The 24,168-nt window shown below is 31.0% G+C and overlaps 1 protein-coding gene across 1 annotated transcript; it reads right to left on the bottom strand.

Annotated features, from left to right (window-relative positions):
• Window positions 1-3,444: 3,444 nt before the first annotated feature.
• Window positions 3,445-23,248, bottom strand: LOC134681304 (GTPase Era, mitochondrial-like). The gene is made up of 11 exons (XM_063540873.1): window positions 23,144-23,248; window positions 18,742-18,885; window positions 18,118-18,245; window positions 16,160-16,237; window positions 15,306-15,352; window positions 14,361-14,422; window positions 10,029-10,141; window positions 8,415-9,065; window positions 5,981-6,130; window positions 4,625-4,705; window positions 3,445-4,021 (listed from the first exon to the last, which is right to left on the bottom strand). Exons 1-11 carry the CDS (start codon window positions 23,208-23,210, stop codon window positions 3,887-3,889), a joined length of 1,656 nt encoding a protein of 551 aa, XP_063396943.1. The 5' UTR covers window positions 23,211-23,248; the 3' UTR covers window positions 3,445-3,886.
• Window positions 23,249-24,168: the final 920 nt, after the last annotated feature.

The raw sequence follows: 24,168 nt of genomic DNA, 5'->3' as shown, positions 1-24,168 counted from the left end.
ACATACAAGGAAATAAAATATAAAATTTATACTAAATACTCTGAAACTCATTTAGCCTAAGTTTGGCTGAAATTGATACAGCAGTTTCAAAGGAGAAGATTTTTTAAAGTAAGTCAACATGATGAACAAATTGCGAAAAAAGTCCTTAAAGGGCAATAACTCCTTAAGGGGTCAATTGACAATTTTGGTCAAATTGACTTAATTGAAGATCTTACTTTGCTGAACATCATTGTTGTTTACAGTTTATTTCTATCTATAATAATATTCAAGATAATAACCAAAAACAGCAAAATTTCCTTAAAATTACCAATGCAGGGGCAGCAACCCAACAACGGGTTGTCTGATTCATCTTAAAATTTCAGGGCAGATAGATCTTGACCTGATAAACAATATTACCCCATGTCAGATTTGCTCTAAATGCTTTGGTTTTTGAGTTATAAGCCAAAAACTGCATTTGACCCCTATGTTCTATTTTTAGCAATGGCGACCATGTTTGTTGATAGATCAACTTTGGATACAATTTACAAACTAGATACCATGAGGAACATTCAGTTAAAGTTTGGAAGTATTTGGCCCAGTAGTTTCAGAGGAGAAGAATTTTGTAAAAGATTTTTAAGATTTACGAAAAATGGTTAAAAATTTACTATAAAGGGCAATAACTCCTAAAGGGGTCAACTGACCATTTCCGTCATTTGACTTATTTGTAAATCTTACTTTGCTGAACATTATTCCTGTTTACAGTTTATCTCTATCTATAATAATATTCAAGATAATAACCAAAAACAGCAAAATTTCCTTAAAATTATCAATTCAGGTGCAGCAACCCAACAACAGGTTGTCTGATTCATCTGAAAATTTCAGGGCAGATAGATCTTGACATGATAAACAATATAGCCCCAGGTCAGATTTGCTCTAAATGCTTTGGTTTTTGAGTTATAAGCCAAAAACTGCATTTGACCCCTATGTTCTATTTTTAGCAATGGCGACCATGTTTGTTGATAGATCATAACTTCGGATACAATTTACAAACTAGATACCCTAAGGAACATTCAGTTAAAGTTTGAAAGTATTTTGCCCAGTAGTTTCAGAGAAGAAGATTTTTGTAAAAGATTACTAAGATTTACGAAAAATGGTTAAAAATTGACTATAAAGGGCAATAACTCCTAAAGGGGTCAATTGACCATTTCCGTCATGTTGACTTATTTGTAAATCTTACTTTGCTGAACATTATTCCTGTTTACAGTTTATCTCTATCTATAATAATATTCAAGATAATAACCAAAAACAGCAAAATTTCCTTAAAATTACCAATTCAGGGGCAGCAACCCAACAACGGGTTGTCTGATTCATCTGAAAATTTCAGGGCAGATAGATCTTGACCTGATAAACAATATTACCCCATGTCAGATTTGCTCTAAATGCTTTGGTTTTTGAGTTATAAGCCAAAAACTGCATTTGACCCCTATGTTCTATTTTTAGCAATGACGACCATGTTTGTTGATAGATCAAAACTTCGGATACAATTTATAAATTAGATACCCTAAGGAACATTCAGTTAAAGTTTGAAAGTATTTGGCCCAGTAGTTTCAGAGGAGAAGATTCTTGAAATAGTTTACGACGACAGACGACGGACGACAGACGAGACGACAGACGACGGACGACGACGGACGCCAAGTGATGGCATAAGATCACTTGTCCCTTCGGGACAGGTGAGCTAATAAAGTTCTTTTATAGAAAAATATAGCGAAATCCTACATTAAAAAATTTCATTTAGACCCGTGAGCCCCCTCAAGTCATTTACTGATGTCAGAGTTGAGGAAAAGAGAACTGGACCTTTGATGCTACAATCAGTTATTATGGCATCCATAAAACTTTATGAGGTATGATTTCAACTTTCTCTATAATTGAAATTACTGCATCAGTGTTGCAAAATTGTCCATCTTGTTGCCATGTTTATTGATTAAGGGCACAAATTATCTTATACATTAAACAAATAAAATTGTTATACTGACTGCTAGAAATAAACATACTTTTTACAAGATAAGGTATTATTGCCACCTATCAAACAGTGTCCAAAACTAAAATGAAACCCACTATAGGTCAGGGTATAGCCTTCAACAATGAAAACAACTTATCTCATTTAATCAGTTGTAAAAGAAAAGATATCACACCAATAGACACAATTATAACTAAAAAAAATGTTAAGGTTCCGTGGAACACAGTGTCATACCTACTTTATGAATCTAATAAATGCCTTAAAAACATTAATTGCAGACTGTACGTAATATTAATTGGTACAAAAACTAAGTCCATAAAAAAGTAACATATGGAAAACTGGAAATATATTTTTACAAAATTTCCTTCTTGATCATGTTGATACCAGCTTTTGATAATAAACAAGTTTCAGTCCAAGTTTGGTAGAAATCCAGGATAGTTTATGAAAGTTTTAAAATTTTAAAATCTTTAACCACAGAGTGAATGTAATGTTAACAGGCAGAATAAAAACATAATTCCATTACATGTAATAAGCAAAATACAGAAAAACAAGATTTTTATTTTACAAAAGGAGTAGGTCCTGAAAGGACCGATTCTGGCCTCAAATTTCAAGTTCATCTGACAAAAGATGTTTACAACTTTTTAAACACTTGTCTATTTTATTTGATTCAATTAATTTATGAGAAAGATTTGAACTAATTTAGTTATCAAAAATGCTCCTATTCAAGCTCAAATATGAAAAATCTACCAAATATGCCAAAAAATGTCACTGTTAAGATGGTTTTTGTTAAAAATGAGTGTGGCCGCATCCCTGTTCATCCTCAATCTTTATATATGTTATGTATTCTCATCAAATACAACTTACATTTAAATATTTTGGATGAACACAAATGCGGCCACTTTCGTTTTACACGGAAACCATCTTAAATTTAACCAAAAGGCTAGAATTGTGAAGATTTCTGTAATTTAGCATGACTAAATGGTGCTAGTACTCCATATATGTTCATCTTATTGTCAAAAACAGCCCATATTTATGTAGCAGCACCATTCTTCTGTCCAATAAATAACTTAAAGTATACATTTTAAATTTTTTGTAAAACTGCTATATTTTGGGGTCAAAAAGGGGTCAAACTGGACCTACTCCTTTATGTCTGGATACTATCTAATGATCATAAACAAGCTTATGTCCAAGTTTGGTAGACATCAAGGATAGTTTAAGAAAGTTATTAAAACTTCAAGAACTTAACCACAGAGTGAATATTTGTGAACGTTGATGTTGCCTCCAACAGAATGTAGGATCTTAATTATGGACAGACCCATTAAGAAGCTTAAAAAAACATGTATATGAGTGTTCAGCCCTTCTTGTAGCATGGGACTGCATTGTTACGGCACAACATATTTAAGAACATTCTAAACTTACAGTCTCAATTTGCAAATTAGATTATTTTTTCTGGCTGTAGCCTGAGATTAAGTTCACATGTAAATGAATTACATAATCCTTGTTACACTTTCTGGTTGTTTTGATAATTTTATTTGCAGTTTTATATTAAGTTTCCACCTAAATGCATAAAGTATTCCTGGTTTTACTTCTTGGCTGTTTTGGCCATTTTATTTGCAGTCAAGATGAAGGTCACATATTGCATGTATTGACACATTAAGTTATCCTTGTATTTTCTTTCTAGCTGTTTCTGCAAGTTTAATTAGCATTGCGAAGTTAAGTTTATAACTAAATGCATTAAGTATCCATTGTTCTAATTCACTTCCCAGTTGCTTTGAAAATTCTATTTGCAGTCTATATTGTACTGATACATTAAGTTATCCTTGCAGTTTTTGTGAGTTTAATTTGCAGTCTCAGATTAATTTCATATTTTAATGTGTAAAGTGTCTCTGTTTACTTCCTGGCAGTTTTTGCTAGTTTAATTTGCAGTCTTAAATTAAGTTCACATCTAAAAGTATTTAGTAGTCCTTGTTTTGCTTCTTGTGATATATTCCTGATGTTAACTCCTTCTTTCCCCAGTAGCAGACGCTGAAAAATAAACAAATATTTCATTATGAGGCTTTAGCCTATTCAGTGGAATCCTTATTATTCATGTTATTTGTGGGGGTATATATTTTGGGGAATTAATAGGAAAAGGTTACCCACACAAGCAAATTTGCTGACATGTCGAATTACCAAATACTCCAAAAGTAAGCAATCACAAAAGTACATTTTTCTTTATTCATTAAATGTGTTTACCTTAGGGTCGACATCAAAAGTTCAATGTAGGATAAAAAAACTTAATTCACATAGTTTTTTCACTGACCACCATACCCCCCTCTTAGCTTAATTTGGGTAAACATTGATTAACCAATAGGGATATATGTAAAAATCGATTTTAGATATACAAAACTTGTAGAATTTTAACCCCCACCCCCAAACTATTTGATTTAAGTTTTTTTATCCTACATTGATCTTTTGATGTCGTCCCTTAGTTAAAATCAATAAATATACAAACTCAAATCTTTTTTAATAAGTGTGTTGAAGACTGTACCTTGACCAATAATGGCTTTATTTTATAAATTGTGACTTGGATGGAGAGTTGTCGAATTGGCACTCATACCACATCTTCCTATATTTATCAAAACTTACAACTTCAGCCACCTTGGGAGTTTCTATGTCCATTATAATAGACAGTGTACCACTTTCATCAACTTCCCATAATACTATTTCCTATTAAAATAAAATCATAAATTCATTTCATTGCATTTATTAGGGCTGTTCCAGAAAATACTACACATGTATGTCCCCCTCCCCCGGGTAAGGCTATTTTTAAAATTTTATTTTGGTGGTTGTTTTTGAATTACCAAAATGGAAAAAGGAGTGTTGTCCTAATTTATTTTTATTTCTGTGGTTGTTGGGTGTTAAAAAATGTGCAGTCCTTGGGAATGTTGGGGGGGACATAGTATTTTTTGGAACAGCCCTCATTGTAATTGTATCGACAGGAAAAAATATAGGTCTTTAGGGTCTCATACCACATCTTCCTATATCTCTTTAGTGCCCACCATGCAAATCATCCCATTTTTATCATTTACACATGTTAATCATAATCAACATATTAAACATGTTTAAGTAAACAAGTTTTGATTGTCTATTTAACTATGCATATATTTATTGATAAACTTTCTACAGAATATTTACAATTCTATGAGTTTCCATATAAATGTAATGATGTAAATCAAGAAATTTTTAAGGTGTATTTCATAATTGCAATTTTTGAAGAAGTATGACACATTTGATTTTGATTTACAATGTATACTGCAAATATATAAAAAAAATATATTAAAAAGCATGTAGAATTTTAACATTTTTACTTTTGCGAACAGTATACTGTCACAATGTTGTGCAATAACAAAATAAACAGCTGTGCCATGAGCCCCCTTTTTCAAAGAATAAAGTTCCATAACTCCTCAATATCATATCATAAATTTATAAAAAAAAAAACCTAGAGGGAGCTCACCTCAATAGATATAAGCCATTCATCAAAGTTTCATGCAAATTGGTTGAAGCATTTTTGAGTTATGAACCGTAAATGGGCATTTAAAAACCTTCAAACATAAGTCATGACTGAATTGATAGTATGACATTTCTTCCTTTGATGTCAATTCAAAACAACAGCCAAATTCTATTTGATTTCATCCTATGTACAGCATACCTAGTACAAATGTTTACCACACTGTTGACAATTGTTCAAATCTAAGATAAATTGCTCAGTGTGTTGTTTGTTTTTTGAAGTCATTTCTGTGCCTCTCTTATCCATTTTCTTAAGTTCTATATTGAAACACATGGAAGGTATATGTAAAAGGACTCAAATTAATAAGTTGGTGGTGACAGCAATATATTTAGAAATGTGTAAGATTTATAAGATAAGGTATAAAGTGAAAAATTTATATGTTCCTGTTTGGGATCTTAAAAAAGTTTTATATTTAAAATCTGGTTATTACTTACAGGGTGTAACTGATAGGGCATATTTTTTGGCAAATACTCCAACAATTTTTCCCATACAATTTGTTTTGCAATATCAAATGGATTCTGGTCCACCAGTACACTGCTGTGGTACATCCAATCACCAGTTTTGGCTTGTTTTACCAGATAATCCTAAAATATAATAAAACTGTTTTATCTCTTTGGCAAAAGAAAAAAAGGTATTTCTATATTTTGTTTGCTTTTTTTTCGTTCCTCATTCATATGCATTTAAGGTGGTACCTAACACTACAGGGAGATAACTCTGTAAAGTCAGCACACATTCAGGTTTAATGCTCTAAATTTGCAATTTGTGACTTTTTGCTCCAAAAAAGATTAAAATGTGACTACTTTTATTTCAAATGATCAGTTAAGACCAAAAAATAAATTATTTTCTGATTTTTGGGTTTCACCGCATTTCTCTTAAAGGTGTCAGACCACCAATTAAAAATCCCTATCTGTTCAACCAAATTTTGCAATTTTCACAGCTTTCTAAATATTTTACCTTAAGTTTAACTTCATAGAAACCAGGTATATCCTGAATTGTACATGTATCAGCATTCTACATGCCAATTTTCACCATACCTTTAAAGCCTTCTAACAAATTAACTGACCATCAAACAGAGATACTCAAAAAAACAAACCCGGTTTTCTGAAAATCTTAAATTAGTATACTATGGAGCGCATTAATCCTCAATTTTTAATGCAAACTCATAGACAAGTAAATTTTGGCTCAAAATGATCTAGATATATGTCTCTTTCACCAAAAGTTTCATTTCTGCATATTTGTTGGTTAGTTTAAGTAAACAAGTACATCAAAAGCACTATTTTGTGTCAGAGTAGGGCTACTTTTACATACGTTCTAAATTGGAGGGAGTAATTGGTGGTCTGACACCTATATAACCTTTTTCTGACAAAACGGTTCGTTCAAAATTTTTGAAATTTTTATATTTTTGTTAAAAGGTCAAAGTAAGTACTTTGACAAAATTTTATGAATATTAAACGAGCCAAATTAATTTTAGTGCAAGTGTTGGGTACCACCTTAAGAAAACTATAAGGAAATATATCAAAACTATAAGGAAATAAATATCAAAACTATAAGGAAATACATGAAAACTATAGGGAAATACATATTTCAAACTTTTCCAAAAACTGGAAAGGGGCTAGTCTTTTATTAAATTGTAGGACTAATTTTGAGAATAATATACAACTTATAGGAAAACATAAGGTACGCTATCGTTCTGTGTAAATCTGAAACAATATTTTCTAAAAATGTGTGTGTTTTCTTTAACTGATGAATAAAAGGCCTTTAAACAAAATCAAAAGGTCTAAATAATTTATACATTTACAAAACACTTGTAACTTAAGCTGCATAATAGTAATATTTAAAATTCTGAACCAGTATTTTTATACTTCACATATTTCAACTGGATTGGCTAAACAGATTTTGAATTTAAAGGATAAAGCTTGTAGAGAGTAAAGTTTTTTTGTTTTTTTTTTAATTCTAACATTAAATAATGCATGAACCACTACTGTGAAAGTACTTTTGTTCGTGGGGTACCAATTTTCGTGGTTTTCGTGGATGACCTTATCCACGAATTTAAGTGTCCAACGAAATAAAACAACCATTTTCCAAATCAAGACACGGACAGATCCCCATCGGAAGGTTTGAATACTGATATGATCTAGAGAATATATTGAATGACGTCAAATCTGAGAATACTTTAATGGCAGTAACAGAACTACAACTGCATGCAAGATTATACCCATTTAATCTTTAATAACCTAAAATGTACAACTTTTGATCTTTAAATTCTCAAAAAAAATATTTTGATCAGATTTCCGGTATTGTATTGCTAGTTTGATAAAGTGTTCATTTTATATCATCACTGTTCTCGTACATATGGGAAATAATAATTTCATGCTGGGCTTGATTTTGATAAGAATTATTTGACAATTCAATTTACGTTTATGGCATTTGTTTATGTTACTATTTTCTTAAGGTGACATGTGTATGGCCTCATTTACACCTTTGATGGTCTTTAGTCCGTTGATCACTTTATCATGGGTTGATTAGTGTTATCACTACGATTTACACGGTCAATGTTTACTTTGCAATTTCCTTCAATCAAGACTATTTGTAACCTTCTTTTCTAAATTTTTCATTTTTTTTTTCTCAAGAAAACTAAAATCCACGAATTTAAAAACCCACGAACATGTAAATTTTGCTAAAACCACGAAAATTGATACCCACGAATTAAAGTACTTTCACAGTATGTAAAAACACTGCAAACCAATAATGGATTATGAAAATATATCCTTTTGCTTAGATTTTAAAACATTAGAATGCAGCAGTTGTCAAATCTGAGACTCATGCTAAAACTATTTCATTAAGAGAAGTGTGTATCTTTAATTTTACCTTTAACTCTTCCACCCCATCATTCTCCAATGCAGAAATCATAAACACTCTACTGAAATATGGCCATCCCTCAACATCCCTTACTTCTTTAGCAACACTTTCAATTCGCTTAATATATTCTGTATAAAGATGCTGGTTTTTGTCTTTATTTTTTTCAGGCTTTGCTGTTCTATTGTCTGAAACTAATTCTTTAACTTTATTATTTTGAGTGGTGACAACTTTTGTATTATCAGTATCTTGATTTATTTGAAACATGTCAGATGTTGGTTTACTGTCTGTAGAATTTTGAATGTTTTCAGAAGTGTCTTTTTGGTTTTCAGCTATATCTGTTTGGTTTTCAGATGCCTCCTTCTTCCTCTGTTGGAGTGAAATAACTTGTGTTTTGTATCCAGAACTTTCCCATGGGAAAGCTTCCTCTTCTTGTTTGACAACTTTCTTTTTATCTTCAAGATAAGCAGATATGTCAAGGTTTCCATCAGACGCAACGACTTTGTCTTGTATTTTTTGGAAAAAGTTTTTAGCATCGAATTCTTGTTGCCTTTCCCTTTTCAGTTGTGATCCCGTTATTTGAATATTTGTTCCCCCTACTACTCCTCTTGTTAACTGTCTTGTTATTGGAATCAACATAACTTTCTTTTTCATTGCATCTACCTATTCATAAGAAAAACAAAACTATAATGAACAGTTACTCTAAGCACAATATTGCAATTTTGTCAACAATTAACAGAATAGAATTTTTACTTATTTTTTGGTGAAGGATCTACCTTTCATTTTTTGGCTTTAAAGAAGGTTACTTAAAATTATTGTCTTAACCTTTGCCTACGTCACCCTGTTCAGTCTCTCGTAATTTTTGTATAACAGCTTTTGGTGAGCTAGACTTATCAGTTCATTTTTTTACACAAATAAGGCCGTTAGTTTTCTAGTTTGAATTGTTTTACATTGTCATATCGGGGCCTTATATAGCTGACTATGCGGTATGGGCTTTGCTCATTGTTGAAGGCCGTACTGTGACCTATAGTTGTTAATGTTTGTGTCATTTTGGTCTTTTGTGGATATTTATCTCATTGGCAATCATACCACATCTTCTTTTTTATATTATCAGTAAAGTCACAATATCTGAGAAGATATTACTATAGTCTATGCTTACTTTTGTCTAATAGAATGGTCATAGACAAGAAATAGCAAGGTCAATAGAGTATTTGATTTTCTGTATAAAAGTATTGCAAAACACTAGCTGCTAAACACAATATGAAGATTTTTTGCTTGTTTGACATTCTTACTCACCAAAAAGTTAATTTATAAATAAACAATTACAACATAGGTTGATATATATAAAAAGAGGTATCATAAAGTTCTTTCCTATATTACTGTAAGAAACTAATCATCAATAAAAAAAAAAAAAAATGATTGGAAAAAGGAACAACACAATATTTTGTATAATAACTTTATCAGCAGTTATATAAACTTGTCCTAGCAAACACACTTGATAATCTTTCTGATTAAGCCAATATCAAGAACAAATAATTCTATTTTATGATATTTTCAAAAATACACTCATCAATCTTCAATACTCTTACAATACCTGGGAACCATTGAACAGTTATAAATACTTACTTTATTCAAAACAAGTATTGACGGTGTATCTTTGTGTAACTGTAAAACTTTTAAAACTTTCTGATCTAATGCATCTCTGGTCCATTTGTCAGCTGAATCAACAATGACTGCAACTATAGAAATATTTACATCATCAGATTAGCAATGGACAACACATGATCATATAATTAATGCTAAGCACACACTGGAATAAGGTACTGTAAATTCAGAAACTATTGTGTGTTTTTTTTATTGTGATACTTAGAAAGACAAAAAAACAAGAGTCTCTCAAGAGCCTGAATCGCTCACCTTAATTTTTTTGGTTTATTCTCTCATCAATAATTATTTTGGCTTTTCAATTTATTTAAATGTTCTTTAAATCGTCCTATTTTCTTCAAAAGCAAAAAAAAACAACCTTTTCTCCTATGTTCTATTTTAGCCATAGGAGCTATGTTTCTTGACATACAAGGAAATAAAATATAAAATTTATACTTGATACTCTGAAACTCATTTAGCCTAAGTTTGGCTGAAATTGATACAGCAGTTTCAAAGGAGAAGATTTTTTAAAGTAAGTCAACATGATGAACAAATTGTGAAAAAAGTCTTTAAAGGGCGATAACTCCTTAAGGGGTCAATTGACAATTTGGTCATATTGACTTATTTGTAGATCTTACTTTGCTTAACATTTTTGATATTAACAGTTTATCTGTATCTATAATAATATTCAAGATAATAACCAAAAACTGCAAAATTTCTTTAAAATCATCAATTCAGGGGCATTTTACCTGAAAAACCAGTTACCCAATTCGACTGAAAATTTCAGGACAGGTAGACCTTGAACTTATAAATACTTTAACTTCTTGTCTTATTTGCTCTAAATGCTGGAATTTTCGAGATATAAGCCAAAAACTGCATTTTACCCTGTGTTCTATTTTTAGCCATGACGGCCATGTTTTTTGACGAAATAGAAAATAAAACACAAACTTTATTTTATACACCCTTCTGATCATTCAGTTGAAGTTTGGTTGAATTTGGTTGAGTTGTTTTAGAGGAGAAGATTTTTTAAAGTTAGCAAATATGATGAACAAATTGTGAAAAATTGTCATTAAAGGACAATAACCCCTTAAGGGGTCAATTGACAATTATGGTCATATTAACTTATTTGTAGATATTACTTTGCTGATAATTTTTGCTGTTTACAGTTTATCTTTATCTATAATAATATTCAAGATAATGACCAAAAATTGTAAAATTCCTTAAAATTACCATTTAAGGTAGCACTACAGTCTAACAATGATTTTTTGGTCATATATTTTTTATTACATAATTCTGAAGTAAGTATTATTCTGCACAGTTTGTAAAAATCCCAAAATCATTATCATATCACAACAGGGAGTAAATTGATAATGAATTTATGTAAATAAAAGCACATGGTAATTAATCTAAATATATTGGCATTTGGGAGGGGCTAATATGTCAATCATCTGTTGATCCCAGTGTCCAGCTGTTAATTGATGACCACAAAATAAATATTGTAGTCTTATCTCATTGTTTTGAAACAAAGATTATTTATATAACATGGAAGTGAACAAAAAAAATGAAAAAAAAAACTAAAGGGAAAAAATCTACCAAAAAGGAAAAAAAGTACTATGCAAAAGAGTGGGGAAGTAGTTTTGAAAGCCTCTGGCTGTCTGTATAAATTTCTTCTCTTTGGTCTTCTTCATTTATAAAATACAGTTTTATGAATTTCACCCAATTTTCAGTTAATGTGTATTTTTTCAGTCCCATTAAATTAAATGTATTTTCAAGAAAAGGGTGGGTTGATCTTTTTATCAACATGTTTTTTTGATGCACACTTTTAATGAATGAATGTATTAGTTAATTTCAGACATAGTTTTACTTTATTTCTTTTTTAAAATTCAAATGAAAACTATTCTTTATATATAGAGGATAATGATGTTAAACATTGATTAATGCAGCTGGTCAATCATGTTTTTCTCTTATCTGAGACTGTCTGGAAAGAGGCGGGGCTTTGTCTATATTTAACTACTTCATCACAGATGTTGGTCAGATCTGTGACGTCAAACTCCCGCCAAATGCCAATTTAGTGTTGGACAGTTCACATATAATGCAAAATTTACAGCATTAGAGCATCAAAGACACAAAGTGTGTGGTTCTATTGATATAGTAATGGTATCAGAACACTCCTGGGGTGTTCCCAGTGGACCATCTGTATTTATATAGACTTTATAGGGGTTCTAAGGGGAAAATTCAGTTTTTAGGTCATTTCTTAGAACAATTTTTCATGAAAATAGTAAGGAAAAAATGACAATAGAAACTTTATGGGTACCCCCTTTGGCTTGACTTTGATATATATGATTGAAGGGTGTATTTTCTACAATACAGTGTCCCATTTTCTGGATAATTTGTTTCTAAATGAATTTATAGGTTTTCAAAGATGAAAGGTGAAATAAGGTTTGGCACCCAGTAGTTAAATCAATATATCTTCTTACTGAAGGCATATATCAAAAATATGAGACACGGTTTTAGAGATTGTATATGGTTGATTACAGGGATGAAAACAAATTTTTACTACCATTTGACATGAATGTGCCATTTTCATCCAAGTTGGAAGACCACTTTTTTGGCAATTAATGAGCTATATTTTGAGTTTAATAAAACCATAAATTAATTTATATATAAATTAAGAAAGAGTTATATTTCAGCTTTAAAATGAGTTAAAGATTTTAAAAATCCATTGAATAGTTTTGGAGAAATTGATCTTTAAAGACTGTCGATTGGAGTCAGAAAATTCTGACTGTAGTGCTACCTTAAGTGGCAGGCAACCCAACAATGGGTTGTTTGATTCATCTGAAAAATTCAGGGCTGAAAGATCTTGACCTAGAATGAACATTTTTACCCCTGTCAGATTTGCTCTAAATGCTTTCGTTTTTGAGATATAAGCCAAAAACTGCATTTGACCCCTATGTTCTATTTTTAGCAATGGCGACCATGTTTGTTGATAGATCAAAACTTCGGATACAATTTATAAACAAGATACCCTAAGGAACATTCAATTAAAGTTTGGAAGTATTTGGCCTAGTAGTCTGGCCAGGTGAGCTAAAAAAGAGATTAATTTTTTCGATACAAGGATAATCTGCATACAGACATATGTATCTGCAGACATCAGAATGCGAGTTCTAAGTATTGAGATATTCACCCAGTCATATTCTTTGTATTAATAAAAAAAACTCACAATAATTTAAATTCACAGTAACATGATTAAATTTTTATCTTATATCTCTGAAAGTTATATCATAAAATGTATTATTTCCTAACACATTTAAATGGTTAGTTCAAGAACAGGGCAAATGCTCATTTAAGCCTAATCTACACCAGGAGTTGTCATATCCATATCCAGATATTAAGATTGATTAATTCATGTTTAATACCATCACTTTAAGCACTATGATGATGCTATTCCTTGCAGTCATTTGTGTCTTGAAGTAAGCTCTAGTGCCTTTAGATACTGTAAACCAACTTATTTTAGCGGATACTTTATTTTGAGTTAAGCCCTTTGTGTCCTTATTCGCTGGTGATTTAATTTGGCGATTTTCAAATATACTTTAAGTAGGGAAATAAGGAATGATCTCAGTTTTACATTTTCACTACTTTTTATATTCACGTTATTTTTTACTGCGACTGTCATACAAGTCAGAGGTTTAGCTAGCTATAAAACCAGGTTCAATCCACCATTTTCTATATTAGAAAATGCCTGTACCAAGTAAGGAATATGACAGCTGTTATCCATTTGTTTGATGTGTTTGGACTTTTGATTTTGAACTTTTCTTTTTGAATTTTCCTCAGTGTTCAGTATTTTTGTGTTTTTACTTTTTTCTACTCGCGAAAGTCGCAAAAATAAATGGCTTGAGAAAAATTAGTTGGTTTACAGTAACCAACCACCATTCCTACTTAGGAAAACTGACAATACTAGTCAATTAAGATAGTTTGACGACATAGACCAATTGACCAGCAAGGCCCCTCTAGAAATTTTAAAGAAGTAGGTTAAAAAATTGAGTATCACCTGGCTCCTCAACAAAAATGTATTTCAATCTAAACTCTGAAAAATCATTAACTTATAATTATGAATGAACAAAAATGAAAAAAACGTTTTTAAAAGAATTACAAAGGCCAGAGGTTCCAAATGTGGTTGGGTTAAACATGTTTTGTGAGATCTCAACCCTCCCTGTATGAGTATATGTTTTATAATAGTTATATGTGAATGCAATAAGACACACATCAATCACTATGCAAAAGGGGGATGTAAAAAAAATTGTATTGTCTGAATCCTACTCAAATCAGCTGATTGTACTCCAAGTTCAGGTCCATACACCATCTCTTTCTCTGTGTTGTGTCTGAAGTTACAAAAGAATAGCAACTTAATTTAAGAAAAGAAACTCACTTTATCAAATTTTAAAACATGTGTACTATGCAATAGTATGTTTCCATTAGGTCACATATTTTCAATGAAAAACTCAATCTTTGAGATACAAGATTGTTAATGCACTGGTTAAATTTGACTTTTGATTTAACAATGAAGTACAGTATTTGGTAATCAGGAAGTTGATGAGAATTAGAAAATGCATGCCACAGCAAAATATGTTCACATAAAGCCTAATAATAATTTCAGAAATATCTTAGTTCCATAGACAGACAGAGATAAAACATTATACCCAACCTCCTTCAGATTGGTTGGAAATAAAATTGACTTAAAACAATTAAAACATAAAGATTATGATAGATTTGAGAAAAAGAGATTGAGGTTTAGTAAAGTAATTTATACATGCTTTTGTTTTTAAACACGGTAGAAGACAATCCATTATACATTATTATTTCATTTACAAACGAAAGTGAACCAACACCTGGTAAGTCTGTAGTAAGTAATTAGAGTCCCTGAAGTGGATACCTTGGGTATGCAGGGTCGTTATGATAAAACACAAAAATGTAAAAAGTCTTATAACAACAACACTTGAGGGACTGCTGCATAAAATTTATTGATCAACATGTTTCTGTGATCCTGCACTAGGCACCAAAACCTGTAGATCAATAAATTTTATGCAGCAGTCCCTCAAGTGTTGTTGTTATAAGACTTTCTACATTATTATTTCATGTTCACATTTATGTCTTTCTTAGTTTTATGGGCTGGTGCCTCATCTTTTATCCAAATAACAATCATTATGTTCTGTTTTGCCTTTAATTTGAGAAAAAAAAACACTTTTCTATTATTGCTGTACCTACTTTTTCATTTTTGATGCTGTCATTAAACCAGGTGTGTCTACAAAGATCTGTAAAACAGTGTACACAATTGTTAGTATATTTTAAGAAGTTTGGTAATGCTTTCTTCATTCACATTTCATGGTATCTGTGGTCAGTTTAACATCAGATGTGTAAGTCATGCTAACCCCGCCACATTCTGTAATTACGTGATTGTCATTTTTTCGCTGTGAAATATTATTTCATTCTTTTTTTGTACACAAATCAGGCCATTATTTTTCTCGTTTGACATGTTTTGCCTTATTAATTTAGAGGCTTTTAAAGCTGACTCTGCAGTATTTTATTCACTCTATGCATGTTGAAGGCCTTTTATAGCTTACTATGTGGAATGGGCTTGGCGCATTGTTGAAGGGCCTTTGGTGATCTATAGTTGTTAATTCCTGTGTCATATGGTTTCTTGTGGAGAGATGTCTAATTGCCAATCATACCACATCTTCTTGTTTTTATATTAACATGTCATTGTACATTTTTTATGTAATGTGAGGATTTATTTGCATCCTTTTAAATTGCTAGTTTGCACCTTTAGCCATGTTAGCCATTAGTCTGATGCCCCTGACTAATAAAATAATATTCAGAATAGTAATTTTAAGCAACGCTTTGTTTACACACATAAGGAATATATATGAATATTCAGTTTATCTTCAGATTAGTAGATTTTGGTGCAGACTGCCACTAAGCAATTATATATAGAATTAAAATTTTAACCTGCACCTTTTGTATAATAAAGAGAAGAAGCTGTTGTTTTGTAAAACTTTGAAAAAGTAATCCTAAATGCAGTATGAAATCATCTGCTAGAATTAGTTAAATGTACAACATACTATCTGTGTATTGTCTTCTGTTAAAACTGCATTGGTGTTTCTCCTTGTGGTGTGAACTTTACTGGACACAGATGATACCTGAAAAACATTACAGAAACTATATTAGCTAAGGTATAAACAGTTGACACAGAGATATGTCTTGCCTGTCAGCATTAAATTCAGAAAACCATTGTCTTATCGAGGCCTTTATAGCTGACTATGTGGTATGGGCTTTGCTCATTGTTGAAGGCCGTATGGTGACCTATAGTTGTTAATGTTTCTGTCATTTTGGTCTTTTGTGGATAGTTGTCTCAATGGCAATCATTCCACATCTTCTTTTTTATACATGTCAGCTATAATATACCATATACATGGTATAGAGGGTTATTTTTGAGTCTTTCATTGAATGATAAATACGAAATCTTTTAGGGGTTATTATTTTGGGCAGATTAAAACTTTTATCAATACCTTTGCATGTGCCATTTAAATTGGCGTAATTTATTTGGGCCATTTTGTTTCATTCCTGAAACATTAGCAAAATCTTGCACCCCAAGAAAATAACCTGCTATACGGTATATAAAGATCAAAAACAAGATCTTTTAAGAGGAAACACACACTGATATTGTTATAAAAATTTTGACTTACGTCTTAGTATGTCAATCAAGAGTAATATACTTATGTGATCAGTTTTATTAACTTCAAGATTCAAGTAGTAATTATTGTTTAAGTAAATTGTAAGCAGTCTATTTTATTTTCTCTGATAAAATTATCTCCCCTAAATCTTCTCCAAAAAAACAATTTCTGGTTTGCTTATCAACTTTTCATTCCAGTTCAACCTTTTATCTCATAGACTAAGCATAGAAACCCATTGCACAAAGTTTTTAAGTAACTGCAAATGTAAATGAGCAGCATTTTGAAATAACCATGATAACAGGCAAATGAGATTTACATTTTCATTGAAATTACACTTGTATGAATAGTATAAAATACAATTAAGAAATAATTCCTTCATGTCATGCTCTATGCTCATTTTAACATGGGTAGGCATTATATTTGTCGATATTTTACACTGAGCATTAGCGAGGTGTAAAATGGGGTCAAATATAATGCCTACCCATGTTAAAATGAGCATAGAGCATGACATGAAGGAATTATTTCGATTCTAATAGGACAAATACATAATTTTTATAGGACGAGGCGTACGAAAATATCGTAAAAATGTTTGGCTTTTCCCGTTTCCTCCCTGAGGAGTATGTGCATTATATTTCATATTTGATAAGTTTAAAAACTACGAGCAGGGTAAATTTATGTTGTTTAATAAAAATATATGATAAAAGTTAATTTTAGCTGCTTAAATGTATATTTTTAAAAGGATAACAATGAGAATAACGTTAATATACACAGTAAGTTCATGCGCATGTGTCAAACATATTTTGTGCTCATTAGAACACGGCTTTGTTTACAAAGCGTAATAAGGACGTCTTATTAGAACCATAATTAGTGACATCAAATTTAAACACTCTGTAAGAGTAATTATATATATTGTAGAAATAAGAGAAATTTGAGAGTAGAAGAAAACAAGAATGTGTCCTCAGTACATGAATGCCCCACTTGCACTATCATTTTCTATGTTCAGTGGACCGTGACATTGGGATAAAAACTCTAATTTGGCATTAAAATTAGAAATATCATATCATAGGGAACATGTGTACTTGGACTTCAACTTCATCAAAAACTACCTTGACCAAAAACCTTAACCTGAAGACGGACAGACGGACGGACGGACGAACAGACTCACAGACCAGAAAACATAATGCCCCTCTACTATCGTAGGTGGGGCATAAAAAGACTTATTTACTTGTGTAAGCAATGTTATACCGGTAATTTAAATAGGAGAATTTAAATCAAATCAGTGATTATGTATTTGACAGATAATGCCTCTTTATGTATCAATGTGTATTAATATTGTGAATGCTTACTTTCCATCCCATAAGCCTGTTGACAAGGGTAGATTTCCCTGCATTAGGTATACCAATAACGGCAAGTTTTAGAACTCTGGCATTTAAAGGCTGATCAGGATTTCTCCTCAAGTTTTCATAGTGTGCCTCTGTAAAAAATATAAAATTCATATTGTTCATGTCCACAAATAGTAAACCATTCTTCTTAAAAAAAAATTATATAATCATGTTTATGTGTATGTCAGTCAAAGGTAATACTTATATATATAATGCCCTTTCAAGTACTAGTAGGAATTTCATTTTCTTGATTAACTAATGTTAATGATGTTTTTGTAGGAGAGATAAATCTTGTATGATATATTTGTAATGATTTCTATTCACTTTTGTGAAAGTTATTGGAAAAATCATCAATAAAAAAAATAGCTTATTTAAAAATTGAAATAGTACAATTCATCATGTGTTTGTTTTACTTTTTGTTAGTATATATTTTCAATGTTTATAGTTTACATTATACTAGCTAAATACATACAATTTCTATTTGTAATCACATGATGGTAAATAGAAATATTATAACAATGCTACCTCTTTAATCATACCACTGTTCTTATTTTGATATTTTGTGTATAATGTACATGTGATCCATACTTGGTGTTTTTTCAATAGTCTTTTCATCCATGATGTCATCAAAGCTATCTCCATCACTGTTAGCTATACTGTTTGACTGGTCTGGTGCTGCTGAGGATATCTGACATTTCTGTATAAAGTATGAAATCCTACACCAAGTTGGAGCTACAATGAAAAGAAAATATTCTATGAAAATAGTGATGACACACACAGGAAAAATTCTCTCAAACTTTGATTTTCTGACGGCATTTTTTTTAATAAAATGTAAGAGCAATAATCTATACCCACATAACAACTTACTATGATTTGTAATGAAAACTTTAAAGTGTGTATGTGGTCAGTTAAAAAACAAAAACTTCTATATACCATACTGTAATAGTGACCCTTCATTTCCTTGTCAAGGACTATGAAATATTGAAACAAATATCTTTTTTTATGTCACTTACCAGTCAGAGTTATAACTCTATAGGGTTATTACAGAAAATAACTTACGTCTGTTATTACAGATACTTTTCCTTTAATTTTCTAAATCTGTAATAACATATGTTTGTTATTTGTAAAATTATTTAATGTATAGTGGACTCTAGGGAACTCTTGATACTTTGCGCAGAAACTAAATGCATAGCCTTGATAATTAATTTTTAAATTGAATTAATACATTTTTGGTTAATCAATGAGACAAGGCTATTGAGGAATTAACTAAGCTGTGATAACAAGGCTTAGTTATTAAAGGAATGTAACTTATTGTATAAGACACTTGGGAATTACTGAGAAACTTGTGCAGAACCTCATTACATGCTCTGGTCATTATTTCTTACAACAAATTAAGATAAATTGTAATTAAGCATGATTTATGTCTGAGCAAATGCTTTGAAGTGATATAGAGAAGCTGAGATAACACCCTTTAGTTATTACAGACATATTTTTTTCTGTAATAACATATATAGGTGTACTATTCAAAATTGGAATACTATGACCTGTTACATCTTTCAATAGTTAAGTATACATAACATGCATAAAGTCACTAGTAATTTCAACAGAACTTGTATACATTTTAACTAAACTTATGATGTATATTGTCCCTTTGAAACATGTAACATACATATGTTATCACAGTTCTTTGATTTTTTTAGTCCACAATACCAAATGTATGTTATTTTCCTGTAATAACCCTATAGAGTTATATCCCTGACTGCTTACAAGGTGTAACTTATGAGCATGATGAATAAAGTAGATGATCAGACCAGAAAAAAATTAATGTCCTTATGTCAAAATATGCATCCTTGACTGTAATCATTACTAATGGTGAAAACAATTATATATCAGAGACCAATACTGAGCATGCTGAGTAAGATGTATTTTTGTTGTAACATTGGTGGCACTAAAATTATTTAAATACATTAAAGTGGTTGTATTTTATAGCATTTTGTAAGAATTATCAGTAAATGAATATTTGAATTTTATCAGTGATGATCACTGATAAAATTCAAATATTCATTTACTGATAATTCTTACAAAATGCTATAAAATCACTGATAAAATTCAAATATTCATTTACTGATAATTCTTACAAAATGCTATAAAATACAACCACTTTAATGTATTTAAATAATTTACCAGTCAACTGACCCGTTTTCTGCGGGTGTGACCCGAGATTTTCACAATTCTGAGGGATCACCCGGGACACCCGCCGGGTCATTGAAATCACCCGGGAATTCCGAAAATGACCCGATTTCACCCGTATTTCTTAGCCTTGCGATTGATTTCATCAGAGACATGTTATATGTCTCTGATTTCATAAGTAATATTCTTTTGAAATACCGGCAAATTCGTAATTCTTCCATGAACAGGAAGTTCATCTAGCTATGTAAACTGTCAATTTAAGTGACCCATTAAGTGCATGGCTTTACTTGACAGCTGTGGTGTCAAACACACTGTTAATTAACACCAATTACCTTAGCTTTAGGTCGTAAATAAACTGCTCTACATTTGTTTACAAATAGAGTTAGAGTTACTTCCCCTAATTTGTCACCATTCAAAATTATTCCTTATATTTACGTTTTATGGGTGAAAAAGATAAAATGATAAAAAATTTAGAATTCAAATACATTTTGAAAAATAACTTTTCATTATTTTAATACTTTTATACAATTTAAAAAAAAAAGTTGAAAATTATTTTTTACATTTATACTGCCTTTAACTGTATTACTATATTTTATCTTAGTCTAATTTCCTACTTTGTTCAGAGTAGCTGTGTGAGCCAATAGTCTCAAACATTTTAAATTACAATTGAAAAAAAATTCTAGTATTTGATAATTACAAAAAGTAAAGAACATAAAACTGTACTACACAAATTTATTAAAATCTTTAAAAGTGCAATGAAATAATTAATTAGAATAAAATGACTTAACCAAGTGAACATGCATTGATGTTTTGGTATTTGCCATATACATAAGAAAATGTACCATTAATACTGAAATTCAGCTCGAAAAAGTTCGTACGCGTTATGACCTGAGATTTGATTCTTCAATGCAGGTCATGACCTGCATTTTCATCGTCACAGGTTGACAGGTATGGACTGATCATGGTGATTTGTAGTAAATGTAATACAATGTATAAGGTGTCTCCTATGCAGTTGTTGTGCTGTTACCAGATCAAGGAAGGGTTAATGTTTAGCTCTCACAAATGTGTTTTAGTCCCCTATTACATTGTATTACCTTAGAAAAATTTGAAGAAAAAAAAGTGAAAAAAATTAAATTCCCTCAAAACAATCATTCTACTTATCATACTTATGAACTCAAAATCATTAATTTTTTTTAAGACTTTTTTATTTTCCCACATTTGCACAGAAATCTACTTCCTACAATTTGTCTTGTTTGTCATGAGACTTTGAGTAATTCAAAATATGTATTTATCAGTGGAGTAAAATCTAGGAAGGAACAAAAAACCAATTTCATTTTCAATAATTCTTTTATATGAAACTTGAGGCTCTAAACTAAAGAGCCTGTGTCGCTCACCTTGGTGTATGTGAATATCAAACAAAGAAAGCAGATGGATTCATGAGAAAACTGTGTTTTGGTGATGGTGACGTGTTTGTAGATCTTACTTTACTGAAAATTCTTGCTGCTTACAATTATCTCTATCAATAATTAACTTGGCCCAGTAGTTACATTGGAAAATGTTAGTAAAAATTTACAAATTTTATAAAAGTTGTTAAAAATTGACTATAAAGGGCAATAACTCCTTAGGGGATCAATTGACCATTTTGGTCATGTTGACTTATTTTTAGGTCTTACTTTGCTGTACAGTATTGCTGTTTACAGTTTTATCTCTATCTATAACATTTTTATTCAAGTCAGATTTCCTCTAAATGCTTTGGTTTTTGAGATATAAGCCAAGACTACATTTTACCCCTTAGTTCTATTTTTAGCCATGGCAGCTACATGTAACTTGGTTGATTGGCCAGGTCACTGGACACATTTTTTAAACTAGATACCCCAATGATGAAAAAAAAAAGAGATCCAATAAAAAAATTAGGGTCTGGGCTAAAAAAACAGAGTTGGCCGGGTTACTGGAAACTTTTTTTTTCTCAGCCTAAAATTTATAGGAACTCAAGGAACACAATACCAATTACATTCTTAATAATTCTTTGTTTTTGATATGAATAAACATTCCCTGATGATCATATTTCTTTGTTTACATTGAACATGATGTCATAACTTAAATAACGTCACAAGGAAAATCCCTAACAACAGAATGAAATTACCAAAAATTGAAAATGTTACGGTATTTCCAATTCTTTTTTAACAGATTTTGGAGTTACAAAAAAAAAAATCATACAGACTTCGTCCCCTTTCACAGGTTGTGCATGCCTCATATTAATATTATCTTCTTTTGATTCGGATGCATATTATTTTTAGCTACCGGTAAGTTAATATATATTTTGCACTGACAAACTTGTACTAGTAAACTTACCACTAATATAACAGGCACTTGTTTCTATCCATAGGAAGACCCACTCACTGTCAACCTTTATTCACAAGCACGTAAATATACGTTGATAGTGGGTTTTCTAATGGATAGAAACAAGTGCTTGTGACTGATATTAAAGGACTAATTAACACCCTGCAAGATGGCAAAGCAATATGATAGCCTATCAAGACCTCATAATTATTCGGCCTAGTAATTTTTGGAATAAAACTTTTTAAATAAAACTATCTTGAGCACAGGCACTTGTTTCTATCCATAGGAAGACCCGCTATCAACTTATATTTAGATAGAAACAAGTGCCTGTGATTTAGAGTGTAAAAGTTACCACATATTATTGAAACAAGTCTCGAAAACTTGGCCTTGATTCAACACCAAACCTCTATTTAACTATCTATCATAAAATACACAATTGATGATAATTTATATTTTTTACCCAACGAATAATTAGAACTTTTATATGACAACTGAACGCCAAATCGTCTCCACATGGGCGCAGCCATCTTGTAAATATATGTGATTTCGGCCTAATATCGGTTCGCCACCATAACTGTTTCGACACTATTTCTTTTTGCCGAAATATAAACAGGCAAGTTTTATATTTATTTTGTCTTGAATGTATGTAAGCTGAGCCCATCATAAAAGTTGAAAACCACTAAATTGCTCTATCCTTTGTAATGACAAGATGTGAAGAATTCATTGTATTAAAATCCCCCCCCCCCAAAAAAAAAGTGATTATTTTGCTTGCACCAATATATATAAACAGAAAAAAATATGCTATTTTGTCTATGATTGAAATTTGAAATATCTTTACTTAAACCATCAAATTGGCAAATTTCTATTCTATAGCAATGCATGGCTATTTTGCGTTATGTCGGTTCAAATTTGTAGTTATGTTGAACTTTCTAGACACTTGGTTTTCCCGTTTGAATGGTTTTACACTAGTAATTTTGGGGCCCTTTATAGCTTGTTGTTCGGTGTGAGCCAAGGCTCCGTGTTGAAGGCCGTACTTTAACCTATAATGGTTTAATTTTTAAATTGTTATTTGGATGGAGAGTTGTCTCATTGGCACTCACACCACATCTTCCTATATCTACTTTATATAAAAAAAGTGATAAAATATACATAACAAAAACGCATTTGACTAGCAGGGCGATAACATACGTTCTTAAACACTGCTGACTGCCATGACGATTGCCAAATAAACGCGGGATCACCAGATGTAAAAAATGGATCTTAATTATTATAATTTAATTCCAGACAGATAATCCTACATGTAGGTAAAAGATTGTAAACCGCAAATATGAGGTGCACAAATTGGTACACCATATCCGGATTTTGAAAATAAATGAATCTTCAGTGATATTTGGAACAAACAACGTTCAAACCTATGCAGATTGTGTATATATATATAAAAAAAGATGGCTATGGGGTATGATTTCCAATGAGACAACTCTCAAA

This window comes from Mytilus trossulus, chromosome 8 (assembly GCF_036588685.1).
Source record: "Mytilus trossulus isolate FHL-02 chromosome 8, PNRI_Mtr1.1.1.hap1, whole genome shotgun sequence".
Lineage (NCBI taxonomy): Eukaryota > Metazoa > Mollusca > Bivalvia > Mytilida > Mytilidae > Mytilus > Mytilus trossulus.
The sequence above is the reverse complement of the archived record's forward strand: the minus strand, read 5'-3'. Positions and strand labels throughout refer to the sequence as shown.

What these genes read in the sequence shown, in the direction of transcription:
- LOC134681304 (XM_063540873.1), bottom strand. Translation starts at nt 23,210, where the DNA reads ATGGCTGCGCCCATGTGGAGACGATTTGGCGTTCAGTTGTCATATAAA. An exon ending in ACAGGCTTATGGGATGGAAA is followed by an intron (nt 16,238 to 18,117) that starts GTAAGCATTCAC and finishes AATGTTTTTCAG; the next exon opens with GTATCATCTGTGTCCAGTAA. An exon ending in ACAGCATCAAAAATGAAAAA is followed by an intron (nt 14,423 to 15,305) that starts GTAGGTACAGCA and finishes TTGTAACTTCAG; the next exon opens with ACACAACACAGAGAAAGAGA.